This window comes from Schistocerca gregaria, chromosome 2 (genome assembly GCF_023897955.1).
Source record: "Schistocerca gregaria isolate iqSchGreg1 chromosome 2, iqSchGreg1.2, whole genome shotgun sequence".
NCBI lineage: Eukaryota > Metazoa > Arthropoda > Insecta > Orthoptera > Acrididae > Schistocerca > Schistocerca gregaria.
The window spans coordinates 441,523,929-441,546,989 of record NC_064921.1 but is presented as its reverse complement, the minus strand read 5'-3'; the positions used below and the strand labels follow the sequence as shown (position 1 = coordinate 441,546,989).

The window sequence follows — 23,061 nt, the reverse complement described above, 5'->3', positions numbered from 1 at the left end:
CATCAAGGTATCACTAATTTAGTATTGGAGGGTAAAAATCGAAGAGGGAGACCAAGAGATGCATACACAAAACAGATTCAGAAGGGTGTAGGTTGCAGTAGGTACAGGGAGATGAAGAAGCTTGTACAGGACAGAGTAGCATTGAGAGTTGCATCAAACTGGTCTCTGGACTGAAGACCACCACAACAACAAGAAAAGCGTAGTAAAGTAACTTTAAATATGTTCCATCTTAGAAAAGATTTGGAATAGGGCATACATCCACATTTAGTTTTTGCTGCAAATGATAGTTCCTCTCACATTTCTGAATATTGACCATTTCTCCTGAGACAACCTTCGTAATGGACTACCATGTATGTTAAAATATTTATTTGCTATACATACCATTATATTCTTTGTATCATATCCACCGAAGGTAATTAAAACCTTCATTAAGGCTACTAACACACTAACAACAGTGACTACAAATGCAACAGACATAGAAGACATAACAGTGCACCTAACAAGAACACTCACTCACCAAGGAAACATAAGAGCAACAGCACAGGAAGATTACAATTAAAACAAATCAAATCAGGATACAAAGAATAAAGAGCTGAACTCGGATGGAGAGGTGCTCAGTCAAGAAAGCGGGTTGCAAGCTGTATCGCTGTGCCAAGAGCTCAGCGAACAGAGTGACTCCTCAAGTCGCCGTGTGGTCTGCCCCGTGTGATGTCCTTGACAAGAGCTAGTACCTTGGTGGGGAGTAGTGAGGCAGTTTGCAATCTGATCCCTAAGAGTGGTGGGGAGTAAAGAGCTAGAGAGCTATCCTGCAGTCATATTCCTGGGAGTGGTGGGGAGCAGTGAGCTAGTGAGACGACCTAGGGTCTGTTCGGTGAAAGTGTTGGTGAGCCAGACCTGTTGGGAATGGAGTGTGCCTGGATGGCTTTGCAATACGCTCCTACCACATGGTGGCTGAAGACTGCAGCTTTTATGATCGCTGGCAACATATTCCGAGTATGGTGCTAAGTCAAAGGATAAGAAGTAACAACTCAGTCAAAAATATATAAACGTTTATTGAACTTTTTATGTCTGAGATATTCTTTTGAACACAAGAGCGGAAATATAATGCTGGTAGTGTCTCCTTTTATACACGATTGTCATGTGCAGTCACTGACGTTTTGCTGTCCAGCGCCATTTGTCGGACAATTTTTGAACTTTTGTATTTTTTTGTTTCTAATAAAACCACATGTCCGTGATTTATTCAGCTTTTAAATTTATATTGACTTTTTGATCACCCAGTATTTTCGAAATTTCATTGCTCTACTTTAACCATTTTTTGATGTCGCGATTTATTTTCCGTCAACGTAACAGCAGAACTACGTCTATCAAAAGCTTGCGGAATTGCGTGTATCTGTGAAAAGACCGATGCGCGAAGCAAACCACTTCCAACATCATACCTTAGCAACAGATGTTGCCGCGCACAGGAGAAATTCTGGATACGTAAAATCACAGCGCGAGTCGAAGACTTCTATCCGGTCACTCGTCGATCACTCAGAGATGGCAATTGAAACGGAAAGTGAAGTTTTTCAATTTCGAGTTTAAGAAGTAACTCACGCACAGATTTTTGTATGGAAGATTTAGAAACAGGAAGCCCTTGTGCAGAGAAGCAACTGAAATAGTTGAAAACAAAAAAGTCTCCAAGCGTGGATGGAATCAAATGGTTCAAATGGCTCTGAGCACTATGAGTCTTAACATCTATGGTCATCAGTCCCCTAGAACTTGGAACTACTTAAACCTAACTAACCTAAGGACATCACACAACACCCAGTCATTACGAGGTAGAGAAAAATCCCTGACCACGCCGGGAATCGAACCCGGGAACCCGGGTGCGGGAAGCGAGAACGCTACCGCACGACCACGAGCTGCGGACGGATGGAATCCGAATTCGCTTTTTACGAACAGTACTCTGCACCACTGACCCCTTATCTAGGTTGCATTTCTCGCGAATGTCTCGCTCAGCGTAAAGTCCCTAGCGACTGGAAAAAACCTTACGTTATTTCTTTATGTAAGAAGTGTAAGCGAACTGACCTACATAATGGCGACCAATACTCGTAATATCAGCTTCCTGCCGAGTTATTAAACACTTTCTGATTTCGAATGCAATAAATTTCCTTCAGGCGGAAAAAGCTTCTGTCCATGACTCAGGATTTAGAAAGTATCACTCGTGCGAAACTCAGTTTGTTCCTTTCTAGCATGTTATCCTGCGAATTATGGACGAAAGGCAAGAAGCATATTCCACATTCCTAGATTTTCGGAAAGTATTTGACACGGTACCGGAGTACAGATTGCTAACGAAGGCCCGAGCCTACAAATTAGATTCTCAGATAACGTGAGTGGGTCGAATTTTTCTTAAGTAACAGATGCCAGTACGTTACACACTGATGACGCTTGCCGCTTTGAGCCTGAAGCATCCTCGGTTGCTTTTGGCGGATGGCTGATTTCGTGAAGGCAACTAGCATCGCACACGGGGTGCACGTAAAACTCAGGATACGTGGCATTGTACCCGGGGTCGATCGCAGTCCTCTGCATGGAAACGGAGTTTAAGGTCTAAACCAGGGCTCCGATGTCTCTGCCGTGGTATCGAATGTGGATTTCTCCATCTTCACTATCAGGCTTAGAATCGTAGTGTTGCCCTTAGTTGCTCAGGCGTGCACTGCAAGCAGGAAGCGGCAACTAGTATAGCAGCTTACGTGTGACGAGCACATGGGGTGTTTTAAATAAGAGGAACCACCCTTGAGATCAGAGACGAATGAAATCGATCGTAGAACAGCCACAGTGTTCTCATAGTGTGCTACTTCTCGCTGATAGGATACACTGACATGGTATTCAGTCCGAAGAGTGGTCTGATGCACCTCCCCACGCTACGCTATCATGTGCAAGTCTCTTCATCTGCGAATAACTACTGCAACCAACAGCCTACTGAATCTTATTATATTAATCTCTTGATTTCCCTCTACAAGTTTTACCCCTCACACTTCCCTCCAAAACTGAATTGGTGATTCCTTGTTGGCTCAGAACGTGTTCCATAAACCAGTCCCTTCTAGTCAGGTTTTGCTGGATATTTCTTTTCCTCCCAATTCTATTTAATACCGCTTCACTAGTTGCATGATCTACAAAATTAATCTTCAGCAGTTTTCTCTAGCACCACATTACAAAAGCTTCTATTCTCTTCTAGTCTAAACTGTTTAAAAATTTTTTTCGCTTCCATACATGGCCACACTCTATATAAATACTTTTAGACAAGATGTTTAAACACTTTAACCTTCCGCGCTGCAGAATATATGGGGGCATCAAGGATTGCCCAGTCTGAAGATAGAAGTTCAAGCCATGCGGCTACGCCTTCAATTATAAAATTGACATTAAAACAATAGCTTTTTGGTTGTCATATTTTTTTCTGCTTTTAAATGATTTAAAAATACACTAGCTGTGTGGTAAATTTTTTATTTTTTATTTTATTTCTTATTATTATTTTTTTCCCATTCGCTCACACATTCACGCAATATATACATTGCATTCACACATGCATCTGACAGTTAACACATTCTCACACTCATTCCTTCACCTGTACTTGGTGTTAACAAATTTATTTTCTTCAGAAACGCTTCTTTTGCCACTGACAGCCTACATTTTATATTCTCCCTACTTGGGCAAAATAACAAAACATATATATACTACTTTAAGTATATCTTTTACTAATATAATTTCCGCAGCGTCACCTGATGTAATTCGGTTAAATTCCATTATTCTTGTTTTCCTTTTCTTGATGTTCATCTTGTATCCTCCTTCCCAGACACTTCCGTTCTGTTCAGTTGCTCTTCGAAGTCCTTTCCTGTCGCTGATAGAATTACAACGTCATCGGCCGAAATCAAACTTTTATTTATTCTCCATAAACTTTAATTCCTATTCCAAGATTTCCTTTTGTTTCCTTTAGCGCTTTCACAATGCACAGCTTGAATAACTTTAGCGATAGGCTACAATCCTCTCCCACTCACTTCTCAGACACTGATTCCCTTTCGTGCCCCTCCACTCTTATAATTGCCGTCTGGTTAGTGTATAAGTTATAAATAGTCTTTCACTCTGTATTTTAACATTGCTGCCTTCAGAATACCAAAGACAGTATTACAGTTAACATTGTAAAAAGCATTCTATATTACTAATGCTGTAAACGTTTGTTTGGCTTTCCTTAACCTATCTTCTAAAAAAATGGTTCAAATGGCTTTGAGCACTATGGGACTCAACATCTTAGGTCATAAGTCCCCTAGAACTTAGAACTACTTAAGCCTAACTAACCTAAGGGCATCACACACACCCATGCCCGAGGCAGGATTCGAACCTGCGACCGTAGCAGTCCCGCGGTTCCGGACTGCAGCGCCAGAACCGCACGGCCACCGAGGCCGGCCCTATCTCCTGAGATAAATCGTAGGGTTAGTACTGCGTCGCGTCTTCCTACATTTCTCCGGAATCCTAACTGATCTTCTACGTTTTTCCTTTGCCGTGTAAAGACTTTGTGTTACTATTCTGCAACCATGACGTATCAGACTGATATTCACACTTGTCTGCAACTTCTTTCTTTGAATCTGGAATGCTTAATTTCTTTAAGTAAGAGGGCATACACCAGACGAAAGAGTTTTGTCTTGGCTAGCTCTCCCAAGGCTCTTAGTAATTCTGATGAAACGTTGTATGCTCCTGGAGCCTTGTTTCGAGTTAGATTTTTGTCGCAGTATCGTCTCCCATCTCATCTTTATCTGCCCTCTTTTCCATTTGTACAATGTTTCCTTCCAGTTCATTTCCCTTGTATAGACCGTATATGTACTCCGTCCATCTTTCAGCTTCCTCTTCCTTGCTTAGGACTGGTTTTCTATCTGAACTCTCGACATTCACAAATCTGCTTCTCTTTTCTCCAAAGGCCTCTTAAATTTTCCTGTAATCGTTTCTAGCCGTCTCCTCGTGAAATATGCTTCTAAATCCTTAGATTTGTCCTCTAGCTATTTTTCTTTAGCCATTTTGCATTCTTGCCAGTTTCATTTTTTGGACATTTGTATTCCCTTTCGCCTGCTTCATTCACTGCATTTATATATTTTCCTTTTTAATCCGTTACAGCCAGTATCTCTTGTATTGCCCAAGGATTTCTATTAAGCCTTGTGTTTTTAGCAGTATGATCCTCTACTGCCCACAGTATTTCACCTCACAAAGCTACCCATTCGGCTCCTACTGCTTTCCCCTGTTCCAGTCAATTGTTGCTTAATGCTCCGTCTGAAGGTCTCAACAATCTCTGGTTCCTTCAACCTACCCACGTCCCATCTTCTTAATTTCCTACCTTTTTCATCCGCGGAATGCGATGATAACAAACGTATTCCTGCCTCCACATTTGCTATAATGTCCTCCGTAGGAACCTTTAGTGGTGTGACTGCAAAGTTGCCTCTTTTCGACAGAACTGAATGTTCCTCTTTTGTTAATTCTCTCCCAGACATGTTAATCATAATTCGATAGTTGCCAGCGACTGATGTTTCACCTCTGTCTTTCTGCAGGCCAACTAATTTCCTATTTTGCCTGTTAGTTGAAATTTCTGCACTGAGCTCCATGGTCCTGAACGTTAGACAGTCCACCTTATTCCAGTCATAAAACTGCATTATGTTACTGATATACAGGGTGTTACAAAAAGTTACGGCCAAACTTTCAAGAAACAGTCCTCACACACAAAGAAAGAAATTGTGTTATATGGACACGTGTCCGGAAACGCTTACATTCCATGTTAGATTTCATTTTAATACTTCTCTTCAAATCACATTAATCATGAAATGGAAACACACAGCAACAGAACGTACTAGCTTGACGTGAAACACTTTGTTGCAGGAAATGTTCAAAATGTCCTCCGTTAGCGAGGATACATGCATCCACCCTCCGTCTCATGGAATCCCTGATGCCCTGATGCAGCCCTGGAGAATGGCGTATTGTATCACAGCCGTCCACAATACGAGCACGAATAGTCTCTACATTTGGTGCCGGGGTTGCGTAGACAAGAGCTTTCAAATCCCCCATAAATGAAAGTCAAGAGGGTTGAGGTCAGGAGAGCATGGAGGTCACGGAATTGGTCCGCCTCTACCAATCCATCGGTCACCGAATCTGTTGTTGAGAAGCGTACGAACACTTGGACTGAAATGTGCAGGGGCTCCATCGCGCACGAACCACATGTTGTGTCGTACTTGTAAAGGCACATGTTCTAGCAGCACAGCTAGAGTATCCCGTATGAAATCATGACACGTGCTCCATTGAGCGTAAGTGGACGAAACTAAAATGAGCTCTAACATGGAAATTAAGCGTTTCCGGACACATGTCGACATAACATCTTTTCTTTATGTGTGTGTGAGGAACGTTTGCTGAAAGTTTGGCCGTTCCTTTTTGTAATACCCTGTATAAATGGAGAGGTAACAGCTTACTGCTGATTTCCGCTAGTTCTCGCCGCGTATGGTGAATTCGTTCCCTTAGCATCGCTAGTTCCATGTGGTTGTAAATACGGTGCGCTTGCGTCGAGTGAAACATTCTCCTCGCCTTCAGAAACTTCGGAACTGTCGCGGTGTCCCGCCAGCATAGCAGGAAAGTAAGCGTACACAGTTGTTGTGCTTTCTTCTTGCGCAGTCCTTCCAGTCGCCGAACCAAAACTGACACTTCCACCACGTAGAGGCGTTTAATCATACACTGTAGGCATTCACGGCAGGTGTTGTCTTCAGTTAAAACTTCCGGGCTGAGAGGCCGTGATCGATGCATAAAATTTCCACCTGACGTTTCGTCTCCATCTGCGGGAGACACCTTCTAAGATCGTCTGGCTACTGCCACTGAGGCTCCAGGTACTCTCGCATTTATAGAGCGCATAGAGGGCACCACCATTCGTCACGTGATGCCGACGGTATGCGAATCTTTGGAAGGCGTCATCATTCTCGATTAAGAGTTATCGATTGTCATTATGCTGGCGCATCGTCGACATCCATATTTTGTCCAACTTTAAAACTTTCTCTTTTCTATTAAAATTGTTATGGGGTTTGTGAATGTCTATTGCTTCCCTATACATGCGCGCATGATAATGGGATGTTCGTGCTAAGATGCTAGTCTCGTTAAATTTAATTTCATGATTCCCATCTCGAAAAACATGCTCAGCTACGGCCGATTTTTCGATGTGTCCTAAGCGACAGTTTCTTTTATGTTCGGCTAAGCGGGTGTTTACACTTCTATTCGTTGTTCCTATATACACTTATTAATAAACGGTAGGAAAACTTTTCGAGTAGGTGACCTACTTTGCACTGGACTTCTGGCATCTTTTCTTATTTGATGGAGGGCTCGATCAATTTCCTAGCTGGTATATCCGTTTTTGATGAAGGCTGATTGTAGGTGATTCAGTTCATCTTGTAAGTAAGCCGGCTCGCAGATTTTGTTGGCTCTGTCCACCAAGGTTTTAATGACACCTCTATTTTGCCTAGGATGATGGTTAGATTCCTTGTGGAGGTATCGATCCGTGTGAGTGTTCTTTCTATATACCTTGTGGCCCAGCGTCCCATTCACCCGTTTAATTACCGTCACATTCAGGAAATAGAATTGACGGTTGCTCTCTTTCTCCATTGTAAACTGCACCTTCGGGTTAATGCTGTTCAGATGCACCAAGAAGACATCCAACTCTTCTTCACTATGAGTCCACACTACAAATGTGTCATCAACGTAGCCGTACCATTTAGCCATAGGATCTCCAACACAAGAGGAGGCCAGATATCTCGCCTGTTTGCTGCAACCACACATCGCCAGAACGGACAGTTACATTAAAAACTCGGCGCATTTTATTGAAAAACTGAGGGAGATTAACGTCAGCCCAAGTGATATTCTCGTGAGCTTCGATGTTGTGTCATTGTTTACCATGGTGCCTGTAAACGAAGCTATTTCATATATAGCAGATATTTTTACAACTGACGTAGTGGCTTTATTTAAACACTGCCTGACGACAACTTACACTCCTGGAAATGGAAAAAAGAACACATTGACACCGGTGTGTCAGACCCACCATACTTGCTCCGGACATTGCGAGAGGGCTGTACAAGTAATGATCACACGCACGGCACAGCGGACACACCAGGAACCGCGGTGTTGGCCGTCGAATGGCGCTAGCTGCGCAGCATTTGTGCACCGCCGCCGTCAGTGTCAGCCAGTTTGCCGTGGCATACGGAGCTCCATCGCAGTCTTTAACACTGGTAGCATGCCGCGACAGCGTGGACGTGAACCGTATGTGCAGTTGACGGACTTTGAGCGAGGGCGTATAGTGGGCATGCGGGAGGCCGGGTGGACGTACCGCCGAATTGCTCAACACGTGGGGCGTGAGGTCTCCACAGTACATCGATGTTGTCGCCAATGGTCGGCGGAAGGTGCACGTGCCCGTCGACCTGGGACCGGACCGCAGCGACGCACGGATTCACGCCAAGAGCGTAGGATCCTACGCAGTGCCGTAGGGGACCGCACCGCCACTTCCCAGCAAATTAGGGACACTGTTGCTCCTGGGGTATCGGCGAGGACCATTCGCAACCGTCTCCATGAAGCTGGGCTACGGTTCCGCACACCGTTAGGCCGTCTTCCGCTCACGCCGCAACATCGTGCAGCCCGCCTCCAGAGGTGTCGCGACAGGCGTGAATGGCGGAACGAATGGAGACGTGTCGTCTTCAACGATGAGAGTCGCTTCTGCCTTGGTGCCAATGATGGTCGTATGCGTGTTTGGCGCCGTGCAGGTGAGCGCCACAATCAGGACTGCATACGACCGAGGCACACAGGGCCAACACCCGGCATCACGGTGTGGGGAGCGATCTCCTACACTGGCTGTACACTTCTGGTGATCGTCGAGGGGACACTGAATAGTGCACGGTACATCCAAACAGTCATCGAACCCATCGTTCTACCATTCCTAGACAGGCAAGGGAACTTGCTGTTCCAACAGGACAATGCACGTCCGCATGTATCCCGTGCCACCCAACGTGCTCTAGAAGGTGTAAGTCAACTACCCTGGCCAGCAAGATCTCCGGATCTGTCCCCCATTGAGCATGTTTGGGACTGGATGAAGCGTCGTCTCACGCGGTCTGCACGTCCAGCACGAACGCTGGTCCAACTGAGGCGCCAGGTGGAAATGGCATGGCAAGCCGTTCCACCGGACTACATCCAGCATCTCTACGATCGTCTCCATGGGAGAATAGCAGCCTTCATTGCTGCGAAAGGTGGATATACACTGTACTAGTGCCGACATTGTGCATGCTCTGTTGCCTGTGTCTGTGTGCCTGTGGTTCTGTCAGTGTGATCATGTGATGTATCTGACCCCAGGAATGTGTCAATAAAGTTTCCCCTTCCTGGGACAATGAATTCACGGTGTTCTTATTTCAATTTCCAGGAGTGTATTTCCAGTACAACAATGAGTTTTACGAACAGATCGAAGAGGTGGCGATGGGAAGCCCACTCAGCCTAGCTGTTGCCAATTTATTTATGGAGATCTTCGAACAGCGAGCACTGCAGACTGCCAGTAAAAAGCCTGCTAAATGGGACGGCTACGTTGATGACACATTTGTAGTGTGGACTCATAGTGAAGAAGAGTTGGATGTCTTCTTGGTGCATCTGAACAGCATTAACCCGAAGGTGCAGTTTACGATGGAGAAAGAGAGCAACCGTCAATTCAATTTTCTGAATGTGACGGTAATTAAACGGGTGAATGGGACGCTGGGCCACAAGGTATATAGAAAGTACCACTCACACGGATCGATACCTCCACAAGGAATCTAACCATCATCCTAGGCAAAATAGAGGTGTCATTAAAACCTTGGTGGACAGAGCCAACAAAATCTGCGAGCCGGCTTACTTACAAGATGAACTGAATCACCTACGATCAGCCTTCATCAAAAACGGATATACCAGCTGGGAAATTGATCGAGCCCTCCATCAAATAAGAAAAGATGCCAGAAGTCCAGTGCAAAGTAGGTCACCTACTCGAAAAGTTTTCCTACCGTTTATTAATAAGTATATATAGGAAGTGTAAACACCCGCTTAGCCGAACATAAAAGAAACTGTCGCTTAGGACACATCGAAAAATCGGCCGTAGCTGAGCATGTTTTTCGAAATGGGAATCATGAAATTAAATTTAACGAGACTGGCATCCTAGCACGAACATCCCATCATCATGCGCGCATGTATAGAGAAGCAATAGACATTCACAAACCCCATAACAATTTTAATAGAAAAGAGAAAGTTTTGAAGTTGGACAAAATATGGATGTCGACGATGCGCCAGCATAATGACAATCGATAACTCTTAATCGAGAATGATGACGCCTTCCAAAGATTCGCATACCGTCGGCATCACGTGACGAATGGTGGTGCCCTCTATGCGCTCTATAAATGCGAGAGTACCTGGAGCCTCAGTGGCAGTGGCCGGACAACCTTAGAAGATGTCTCCCGCAGATGGAGACGAAACGTCAGGTGGAAATTTTATACATCGATCACGGCCTCTCAGCCCGGAAGTTTTAACTGAAGACAACACCGGCCGTGAAAGCCTACATTGTATGAGTCCTTAGATTTTGTACACCAGAGTATATAGCTCCGGTTTAAAAAAGGGTCTCGGCAATATGTTGACAGCTACAAACGCAGAATAGAAAGCACTTTAGTAGGTCAGAAAATTTTCCATATTGTACTTTACAGCTGAGAGAATACAACAAATTGTTATACTTTCCCCTTCTGGATATATTTGAGATGACCTCTCTGAGTTGCTTCAACCAGTATACACTAATGTGAAGTGAAACATTGATACATTTTGAGTTATATCTGGTGTGGATATCGACTCATACCGCATACCAAAAGCATTATTTATGTTCAGTAAAGTCACCACCATGCCGCCTCGCTTGGGACGTGGTGAAGAGCTCACCACGTACTATAAATGTTATATAGCACTGCCCATGTTCACTGTGTTGGTATTTCCAATATATTCTGTGGTTGCCCAGGACGTATACCGAGAATGATTGATTCGTTCCTTAACGACAGGACCGTCAATTATTGTATAAAACTAAAATCAGTTATGGCTGGCACAGTTCAGTACTGGGATCTGGGCTGTGCTCCATCCACACAAACGATATACCCAAGTAGATGGAAGGTGAAACTGCCCTCTACGGCAATGATACTGCGCTGTTCAACCTCTACCACAACCTAAGCTATCTGGATAGGCAGCTACAGTCATCTGGACAAAATCTTCCAGTGCTCTGTGTGGAGGGCGAAAACAATCCTAACAAGTGTCAAAAAATTCTATTCGCTACCAAGCTCAAATTTCCCAACAGCTAACTCACTACTGCTGACAAGGATTAATCTTGGTGTAACTCGGTATAATACCTTGGACAGTGTAAAGAGAAGTGATCGACTTGGTGGTTGCACATAATCATTGCTGTTAACGAGGACTGCGCCCTCTTCAGTAGTAGTAGGACGTTGTGCCTTACTGGCTCTACAAATGGCTGAATACAAGGGGAAACTACAGCTGAAATTTTTCATATGGACATGAAGCTATGCTGTATGGTTAAATGATGATGAAATTAGTGGAATATTCCGCAGGTAACATAGTACCCCATTCAGGTCTCCAGGCGGGGATTACTCAGGATGATGTCGTCACCAGGAGAAAAAAAAGGCATGTTACGGATTGAAGAGTTGAATGTTAGATTCCTTAATCGCGCATGTAGATTCTTTTTCTTCTTCTTCTGTGGCGCTACAGTCCAGGATGAACCTTGGCCTTCCCAACAAGCTTCCGCCATCCATCACGGTAACATGCCACCCTCCTCCAGATTGTGCATCCAAGTTTTCACAGGTCTTATTCCTCTCCATCTAGCCGTCTTGCTCGAGGTCGACCTCGCCCTCTTTCTCCTCCTTCATTATCACCTCAGACTCCTCCATTCGTACCATACGACCTCCCAATCTTATCCTTCTTGATCGTATGATTATTGTTACAGGAGAATCGGCATATATAGTACACAATTCTGTATTGTACCGTTTCCTCCATTGTTCTCTCTCGTACACAGGGCCAATCATTCTCCTCAAAACTTTGTAAGTAGGCTGTTTAGGTTTTTATGTTGGTAACGCCACTTAGCACTCTGAATCAAAATCACTGACTGTGCTGTGTGCAGTCTGTGGCTGGTTGGCATTGGTGGAATATTCGCTATTGTAGTAGTGGGCACTTAGATGTGAACAGCGCGTAGCGTTGCGCAGCTAGAAGTGAGCCGCCAGCGGTGGTTGATGTGGGGAGAGAGATGCCAGAGTTTTGAGGGCGTACGACACACACACACACACACACACACGTATATATATATATATATATATATATATATATATATATATATATATATATATATATATATGACTTTTGAACACTATTAAGGTAAATACATTGTTTGTTCTCCATCAAAATAGTTCATTTGCTAAATATGCCTATCAGCGGTTAGTACATTTAGTAGTTAGAATCTTTTATTTAGCTGGCAGTATTGGCGCTCGCTGTATTGCAGTAGTTTGAGTAACGAAGATTTTTGTCAGGTAAGTGGTTCATGAAATGTATAGGTTATTGTTAGTCAGGGCCATTCTTTTCTAGGGATTATTGAAAGTCAGATGTTTTAACTTTCCTCTCAAATCCGTAGATCAGCTTTGTATAGGATTCCGAAGCGTGAGTCAGAACTGATCTTACTAGGGTTTTGTAAATAGTGAGTTTTAATGGGCGGCTAAGGAGTGCTGACCGAAATAAATTAATCAAGGCGAAATATGCCTTATTTGATTACATCAGCCTAATCTTAATTTCACTTGAGATCTCATGAAAGCAAGTGACTGTGGAACCAAGATAATTGAAGCTATCAACTCTATCAAATGTGTATCCATTAACACTGAAAGTGTGACACCCATCTTCCTACTTGCGTGAATTAAGGCTGTAAAAGCTTTTTCAGTGCCGGTTCTGTCTGTGCTATGATGTCTACATCATCTCCATATGCTAAAATGCGGTTTCTATTGACGCTGTCGTATGCAGCCTTAAAGTAAATACAGAGGTGATGTGCTCCAATTCTATATTCAACAATTTTCTCCAAAATTTGGCACAGTTTGAAAATCTGGTCTACTGTTGCCCTTCGTCGAAATCCACTTTGTTATATACCAATTTCTTTATCCACCTGTGGGAGTAGCCGATCAAAATAATATTTGATAACACCTTGTACCCCAGGTTCAGGAGGGTGATTCCACGGAGGTTTCGACATTCCATTCGGTCGCCCTTTTAAGGTATTGGACATAATATTCCTTTATTCCATTCGTCTGGCATCCTTGCCTGTTCCCATATGACAGTGATAAATTCAAAAAGAGACTGCTCTAATGTTGCTCCTCCACATTTTAGCACAAATGCTATCAGTGCCGGGAGCCTTGTTATTCTTCAGTTTCCTTAAAGCTTTTTTAACGTCCTCTAACCCTGCTTGTCACATACAATCTGTAGCTTCGTATGGCCTAAGATGCAATGCACACCAGACAAAATATTGAAAACTATGCTAAGAATGATGAAAGAGAGTTAAAGAAAGTCGTTCTTGAAAAATGAAACTATGATTAGTGCTAAAAACAACTATATAGCCTAAGAAGACCCTAACAGTTACATTACAGAAATTACAGACACTCCAACCAGTTGCGCTATTCGTGACCAAAGGACAACAAAGAGATCAGATTAATAACAATTACGAATGTTGTAAGTTATCTGAGGGACAAAGTTCTGTCAAATAAACATTCTGATCTTGAGCATCCATTGGTTACCTTGAAAAATCCTTCCAAAAAATCCTGTCAGCCGTAGAATCAGTGGCATATGTTTACAAACAAATTTGTATCTGCATAATAATGTATGCCACACAACTCCGTCAGATTCACAAACGTCCAATCTCCACGTCTTAAAACTCAGCTGTTCGTTACTATGCCTGAAATACGACTGCTCCAGCGCAGCACAACTGAGTGGCCAAGAAGTTCACCATAGATTACATTCAACACAACGTCAAGGATGTTATTTACTACTTGGGTGCCGCGCTCATTCATCTTGTCCCGGTACAGCGGAGGTGAATTATTTATAATGACAGGAAACATATGAAAATCTTACAGTATTAAATCCAGGGTACCCAATGGGGACAGAGCTTCCGATAGCCAAGAAAAACATTAATGTGACCCACACTTTCTTGTGAAAAGCTGACTGTGCTTGCAATTTCTCTCTGAGTGATATAACAATCGTCCTGAATCAATCTGTCAACATTTTGCTTGTGAAACCCGGTGGTTGCTGACAGAGGACATCCAACTCTTTGGTTGTCACGCAGGTCAGATGTTCCCACGTCAACATCTTTAAACATACTCTCCCAACGACGCACAGTACTCACATCAAGACGATCACGTAAACTGCTTTCATTCTCTGATGAATCTCCTTTGTGGTGACACCTCCTGCTGTCAAGAATTCAATGACTGCACGTTGCTTAAATCGCATTGACCGACCGTCTGCTCAGGGTTCCATACTTTACACTGTAGCAACACAACTGTTCAATGCTAAGACTTCCCGGCAACTGGAGCTGTAGAGAAGAGTCTACGGTCCAAGCCAGTACCTGCCGCATACCGATGCTGCCAAGTGTTGAAGAGTTACCAAGATGAAGGCACTACTTTTCAGTCAATCCTCATAGTACCCTATTCGGTTCTCTGGGCAGGGACTACTCAGGATGAAGTTGTCATCAGGAGAAAAAAAATGTCATTCTACGGACTGTAGTGTGGAATGTTAGATCCGTTAATTGGGCAGGTACATTAGAAAACTTAAAAAGGGAACTGGTTAGTAAGTTAGATACAATGGTATTGGCGATGTTCGGTGATGGGAGGAACAAGCCTTCGGGTCACATGAATAGAGGTAAAGATATACATAATCAAACAGGGGTAACGCAGTAGTAGATTTAATAATGAATAACAAAATGGGAATGAGGGTAAGCTATTATGAAGAGCATAGTGAAAGCACTGTTGTAGTCAAGACAGACACAAAGCCAACAAACTCCAAAGTAGTATAAGGTTATATGCTAACTATCTCCGCAGATGATGAAGAGATTGAAGAAATTTCTGATAACAGACATTACTCAGATAGTTAAGGGGGACCTAAATTTAATTGTGATGGGGAACTGGAATTCAATAGTAGGAAAAGGAACATTAGGAAAAATTATAGGTGAATATGGGCTAGAGGAAAGGAATGATAGAGGAAGCCGACTGGTGGAGCTTAACACATGCATAATTTAGTCACAGGCCAACATTTGCTTTAACAATCATGAAAGGAGACTGTATGCGTGGAATAGACCTGAAGACACCGGAAAGTTACAGATTTTAAATTATACGACATTTTCATTAACAGATGAGGAGTCTGACGAATATTTATCAGCTTAGTATATCTTACATCACTTGTCACAAGACTAGAATATTAAACTCGCTTTTGGCTCATTACTGAATACCTCTGTCAGGGGAGGCCTTCTCACTTTCGGGTTCCCTTAAAGTAACTAAATACCTCGCCAAATACGAAGTCTCTTAAGGTAACAGTGCAGTTTATTTGATACTATGTATCACTTCATAAATTCGGTAATACATCTGGTTTTATTACGAGGTTTGTCTCTCCCTGTGTAGATGGAAGATTTAAATTTCCTTAAAGGAGATCGCTACAACGAAATAAACCCCTGATTACTGCTTCAACTCAAGAATCATGTCTGTTGTACCCTAGATATCGCTTCCACCTGCCAGAAGGCACTTAATTGGTATTAAATTGATAGACTAATTAATTATATTGATCATGAGAGTCACTGCATGGTGAGTAATTTTTTTTTCAGCAGTCAGATTACACACACCAGACAGCACAAATAGATATCCCGGTAGGGAAGACGATGTGCTTTTGTAGGGACATTATTGAGAAGTGACATTTGAAGCTGACCATAGAAGGATTCTAGCGTCAGCAACTTACATTTCGCCTAAGGACCACGTGATTAGAAACACGATCAAAACGACCGTTTACTGTCATCCTGCATAAAAAGCAGTCTTGGTTCTACAGGCACACACAAGAGTCGCTGATAGTGTTACACCTTCCGGTAGATATGCTGTTTGTGGTCTGAAACCATGTCTCTCCATTCAATCACGTACTTGCGTGGGATTGTATGGAGATGTTTTTTCAGGATCACAGCCACTGGTGAATTATATTCGTTGCACTCTCATATCTCGAAACGAGTCACCTTTCCCGAGCTGATCCGTTAAGGGTCCCGTACAGTAAAACAGCAATGTGGTTTTAGACAGTCTCTCTGCATCTTTTAACTGTTAATCAGTGTCAACACCGTTCTTCCTACAGCTTTGTCCGCGTGATCGTTTCAGTATAAGTAAGACATAAGGAGAAGTTGGACAGCCTGTATTTACAACCTTCTGCAACCCGTGCAGAAACAGGTTGAGCTGAGTTAATGCTACAGGTTCATGTTTTGGCCTCTCATCGGAAATTGGAACATGTTGTCGTATTTCCGCCAAGCGTGTACATTGTATAAGGCCAGCGCCAAATGAGGCTTTCTCCTGCAACACGTGGTATTTGAAAAGATAGTATGGGCAGTTACGGTGGTGTTTCTTAGCGGGAAAATTAGTAAGATTCCAAATCATTTTACGTAAATGGACTGTTCTATAAATTCTGAAGTATTGTTCTGGTGTTTGGTATCGATACCAGTAAGATATCGGAAAGAGAGAAATTATAGTGGAACATAAACACATTCAAAAAGGTAAACGATTCTGCAGTTAAACACACTATAATGCAAGAGCCGCTCGGTTTCCGACCTGTTAGTCACGTGGAATGCAACGCTTTCAGTATTCTAATTTAAGAGACGTATTTCCAGTGCATGACGTACATTCTCTCTGCAAGTTTCTCTACGATAAGGTATGGCGAAAAACTACAAAGTGATGAAACTACCATCTTTCACTCCAAAGCAAATATCGATTCTTTGTAACAAAATAGGTTTCCACAATTGTATGACGCACAACTGTCCTATAAAATGACTGTCTGCTGCCGGAAACGAGTATGGTGAAACAGTAGCAGTCTTATCGCAGTTTACCGCTTCCTCTGGTAACTTTCCTTTTGCACACAGAAGTCATGGTAGGATGTTAGTTTCAATTGATCATGTGCGGAATAATATTGCCTTTTCGCTTTCCCCTATTAAGTAATGTATATTTAGTATCATTCTACTCACCTGCCCCAGAACACGCACTTTAATTGATTTTGCTCACTACTCATTACATGGTATTTTGTTCCTAATTTTATGTATTCTCAGTCAATTTCAGTAATTTTACTAGGTTTTCGCGATGTTACGTAGTTCTTCGTATTTCCCTCAGGTTTTACCTATTTTACATTAATTTTTCGTAATGATACCAGATTTCCCTCCAATTTTAAAGATTTTATGTCATTTTTCATATTTTTTCCCAGCTTTTCATATGTATATGGTCATATTACTGACATACCAATGTGCTGTTTGATTTCCTACGAAAGTATTTGTGCATCTTATATACTAACCAACTACAAATATCCTAAGACTGCCCTTAGCCTGAGAATCCATATGCATGCATTTCGAACGGGAGTAACATGAAACGTAAGGTAACAATTGCTTCGTGCCTGTATGAAACTGAAGACTCGATTTGTGTCGAAGATGTGAGACAGAAATGGAGTACTTCGAGTGCATCTTCCCCATATATATGGCTCACCGGCACATTTGACCTTTTTCTTCTGTGAGCGAAACAACGCCTGTATGGAGCTAGGGGTATTCATTCCATTGTAATAACTATATACTTCATTATCCTGGACGTGATTAGGATGCACCGTCTCAGGCGCCTCATTGTTTATAAGGTATACGTACACTGCAGAGTTATATATCTTTATGTTACTCGTAATGGTGAATAAGTCAATATACAGCAATATTTGCATCAGAGTCCGGTGGTTGTATGTTGTTTTCAATTTTAATCACTTAACAAGATATAACGTAGAGAGTACAATAAGTCTGACCTTGTGAACTGTTTGCAGGGTACCTACCAAATGATGAACTTCAAACCGAAGGGGCTAAAACTGGTTAAGCTTCCTGAATTGCCGTATGGTCATTTCAAGTTAACAGCGAAACAATCCAAAGATGATAATCCGTTAGGTTGTCTGGAGTTTCGTGTCCATGTCATGGAGCACCCTTGATAGATAGCAGGTATGTTGATCCGTATGCATTATATGGATTCTGTATTATTCATAAGCACACACTGTCTGTAATAAGTATGCTAAGTGCGCCAAATACCAAAATGACAAATGTGTATGGAGGCAGTTCTTTCGTTACCTTATCCATGCAGTTGTTTTAACATCCTGAGTGTCTATGGTCTATTGCAGGAACCACTTACAACTCGGAGAAGGGATTTAATGAGCTGTTTATTTATATAAGGTGTATGCGTCTCATTGTTACTGTCATACACCAGTTTTATAAAGCCCGAAGTGTGATTGTGATGGGTGGGCTCTGCGAGAAAGAAATTGTTCATGGATTATAAGTAGCCGTAACGTCTACCACAGAGCCACGCTTTAATGCTATTATTTTTAAGAAATTGGCCAAATCCGAATAGGACTCGTGCACTGAGAGTCCTGTGCAAACTTAATACAGGTGTGTATATACAGGGTGGACGGGATGGACTCATGACTGGAAATGGAAGGGAAATGGTCCTTTGAACTTGTGTCCTGATATGCATCCTTTACGTGATAGATGGTGCTCACGGATGACAGTTCCTCTAACCACGTGCCGTGCGTTCCTTGTGCACTGCAGGCTGTGTGATAGACGCGGCGTACTGTAAGCAACAGAATGGTCCGATACTCATGTCAGGAACAAGCCGAAATGGTGTTTGTGTACGGACAAGCACATGGAAACGGTCGACAAGCAGCACAGCTATAGAAAAAAACGTCCCCCCACAGACGCCAATCACATCACACAACATTTCAAGCCATTTTTGGGCGTCTGTGTGATCAAGGAGCGTCTGAGACAGACGAACGTGCAGTGAAGCAGCGGACGTGGTGAGCTGGTTTCTATAGGGTGTTGAGACGAACCCTAGTACAAACCCCAGACTAGCGGTCTACCAGCATGGTGTTAGTCGAAGTTCGATTACGTGTATCCTGCGTGACAGCCGTTACTGTCCCTATCACCTGCAATACTATAGTGACCACTTTGAACATCTGTTATGCCGTAGATGGGATACAGCTTTGTACCGTATCCTGGGACGATTTGTTGTCGTTACAGACACACCTCCAGTTACTGAACACATGTTCATGAGACCTCTTTCACTTCATTTCCGGTCAGGAATCCAGCCCTGCAGATCGTCGGTTTTACTAACGATCACCCTGTACACTTCATCCATAATGGGAATCGAGAATCTCAACGATTTTACCCTGCTTTCGATATAGATAGTGGAAAGATATTGGTCGCGGGAATTTCAATACCGTATCATAACTTATACAGTAGCTCCTATGACTAGCCCAAACATACAAAAGGAAACGACTAATGGACTTAAGTTTATGTATGTTAGATATAGAAGCTTTAATAAAAGGTATTTTATCTACTTACTGAAACATGACTACAACTTACTTTTTTTTTTTTTTTTTTTTTTTTTTTTTTTTTTTTTTTTTTTGCACGCAGCATTTTTGTCTGTTACATTTTTGATGGATTATGAATGCAATCCATACTCTAAGAGCAAACGTTTGTTTGTATGATATAACTGCACTTTCACAATTTTAAGATATTTTTTGTTTTACTTGTACTGTGAGACCTTGCTTCTTGTCAAATGTCATGATTCTAGGTCAACGTGAAGTACCGTATTAGTTTTGATGAATTAGTTTCCCATTATCAAAACATATGACATAAATAGTCGTATCATTTGACTGAATCGACTTATAAGCCTAAAATTTGTACTCTACATGAAGGTTACTGCTGTCAGTCTGCCTTTAGGGCAATGGTTCCTAGCCGGGGTGGGGTGGTAATTACCTCCTGGGCGGCAAATGAAATTTTCTGAGGGGTAAAAGAAGGATTAATTTGCATTTCAATCACGAAACAATATTGCTTTTAAAAGATCCACATTTTTAGCACTATTTACTAAGATTGAAGAGAAATGGCTCTGAGCACTATGGGACTTAACATCTGTGGTCATCAGTCCCCTAGAACGTAGAACTACTTAAACCTACTTAACCTATGGACATCACACACATCAATGCCCGAACCAGGATTCGAACCTGCGACCGTAGCAGTCACGCGGCTCCGGACTGAGCGCCTACAACCGCGAGACCACCGCGGCCGGCTAAGATTGAAATACTGATTTCATAAGTTAATGATAATTAAATTTTCTAAAGTAGCATCGTTAACGTAAGGCACAGTGAAACTTGCTTGCAGATTAAATCTCTGTGCAAAGCCCGACACTCGAACCCGCGACTTTTGATTTGTGTGGGCAAGTGCTCACCATCTGAGCTACCCAAGCAAGACTCACTGCCTGTCCCCACAGCTTTACCTCCAACAGCACCTCATCTTGCATACCTATCAGTCCCGTAAGAAAGGATATTTTTGAGACATGGGATAGGCTAGGAGTGGAGGGAGTTTCCAAAATGATGAAATAGAACTTCTTGACGGAGACTTGAACTCGGGACTTCTGCCTTTCGCGAGCATCTGCTCAACAAGTCAGCTAACCAAACACGACTCCTGACCCATCCTCACAGATTTTCTCCCACCAGTATCTCATTCTGTACCTTCCAAACTTCATAGAATTCTCCAGCAGTACAGCACTCGCAGCTACGGCATCGCGGTCTCGAAGTGGGGCCGAGGCAGTTTCAGATAAGTTTTTACAGTCTGAGGATAATTTATGTATTTGTAATTTTAGCTTGACGATGTCCACTATGGACAAACGGTAGTTACTTTTATTCTGAAGAAGGTTGGGTTATCCCAACTGAAACCTAGGTAAATATAGGTAAACGTTGCAGCTGAGACTGTTGGTTATTAAAATTAAAATAAATCTCCAACTGTGCCAAAGCTATGTCTGTGCAGCAACCTTTCTAACAGTCGTGCTAGACCTGTAAGTTCCGCAGGAAAGCTTCTGTGAAATGGGTCAAATGGCTCTGAGCACTATGGGACTTAACTTCTGAGCTCATCAGTCACCTAGAACTTAGAACTACTTAAACCTAACTAATCTAAGGACATCACACACATCCATGACCGAGACAGGATTCAAACCTGCGACCGCAGCGGTCGCGCGGTTCAAGACTGTATGTAGCGCCTAGAACCGCTCGGCCACTGCGTCCGGTGCTTCTGTGAATTCTGGGAGTTCTGAGGTAAGATAATAGTGGACGTAAAGCTGTAAGGAATGGTCGTCAGTGGTACTAGGATAGGTCAGCTGGTGAGCACTTGCCGTCTTAAGATAAATGTCACCTAGGCTGTGGGTAAGCTATTTAGCTGCAATAAGTTTTTTCTTCTACAAGTATAGTTCTGCAAGTTTCCCAAGAAGCTTCTGTGAAGTAAAGTAGGAGATGAGGTACTTGTGGAAGCAAAACTGTGAAGACGGTCATGAGTTGTGATGGGGTAAGAAAACAGATGAGGACCTACCTGAAAATAGCAAGGGTCTCGGGCCTGGTCTCGGTCCAGCACACAGTTTTAATCTACGAAGACGCTTTATATCGGTGCACACTCCCCTGGATAGCAAAAATTTCATTCTGGAAACATTCCACAGTTTGTGGCTAAACCATGTGTCTGCACTGTCTTATCTCGCTGGAGTGCTAGTCCTGCAGGTTTCGTGAGACGGCTTCTGTGAGATTTGAAAAGTAAGAGTTGACATAGTGGCATAAGCAAAGCTGTGAGAATGGGTAGTTAGTCAAGGTTGTGTTCCTCAATTTGTGAGCACTTGCCCGTGAAAGCTAAATCTCCCGTGATCGATTATAGGTTCAACACACTGTTTCAATGTGCTAGAAAGTGTCATACCAGCGCACAATCCACTATCATTTCATTATGGAAACGTGCCCCAGCCTCTGGCTAGGCCAAGTCGCTGCAGTGTCTTCTTTTTAGGCGTGCTAGTCCTGCATGTTTCTCAGTAGATTTTCTATGAGATTTGGAAGATACAAAATGAGGTCCTGACAAAAGTAGAGCAGTGAGACCAGTCGTGAGTTTTGGCAGAGTAAGGTAACATGTGACTAATCACGAAACCGAGTTCGAGTCTTGCCCTAGATCACAATTTTAGGCGTCCATTGAATTTAATTCGAGAAATATCCCCCCAGGCTATGTGGCTAAGATATCTCTCTGCTATATCCTTTTTTCCAGACATGTTAGTACTGCATGTTTCGCAGGAGACTTTCTGTGAAGTTTATGAGTTAGGAAATAAGTAACTGGCTGAAGCGAGCTGTTCGGAAGGATCCCGAGCCTTGCTTGGCTAGCTCAGATGGTGATTACTTATCCACGAAGGACAAAGATCCAGTTTCCGCGTCTTTGTCTGTGACACAATTATAACCTCTCAAGAAGTTTCATAACAGCACCCACTCTGCTGCAGAGTGAAAATTTCATTCCAGTATCATCCCCATGGCTTTTGCTAAGCCATTTCTCTGCAATTTCCTTCCTTCCAGGAGTGCTACATATGCAAGCTTCGCAGGAGTGGTTCTGTGAATTTTGAATGGTGAGAGATGACATATGGGCTGATATAAATCTGTCAGCTCTGGTCATAGTTAGTGCTTGGGTAACACGCATGTGAGCACTTTATTGCAGTAGGCCAAGTTGTCGAGTTCGATTCTCGGCCTGGCACACACTTTTAATCTGCAAGGAAGTTTCATTATCAGCGCACATTCCACAGCAGACCCAAAATTTTATTTTGGAAATATCTCCCAGGCTGTGCCGAAGCCATGTCTCTGCAATATCACTTCAGCCAGGAGTGCTAGTCCTACAAATTTCGCGAGAGTGCTTCTGTG

General features: G+C 42.8%; 1 protein-coding gene across 1 annotated transcript in view; it reads left to right on the top strand.

Annotated features, from left to right (window-relative positions):
• LOC126336183 (uncharacterized) overlaps window positions 1–23,061 on the top strand; it is a 94,331-nt gene that overhangs the window by 34,679 nt on the left and 36,591 nt on the right. The window contains exon 4 of the mRNA XM_049999689.1: window positions 18,136–18,304. Coding sequence (XP_049855646.1) covers window positions 18,136–18,294 — 159 coding nt within the window. The 3' untranslated portion in view covers window positions 18,295–18,304. The remainder of the gene's footprint in view (window positions 1–18,135; window positions 18,305–23,061) is intronic.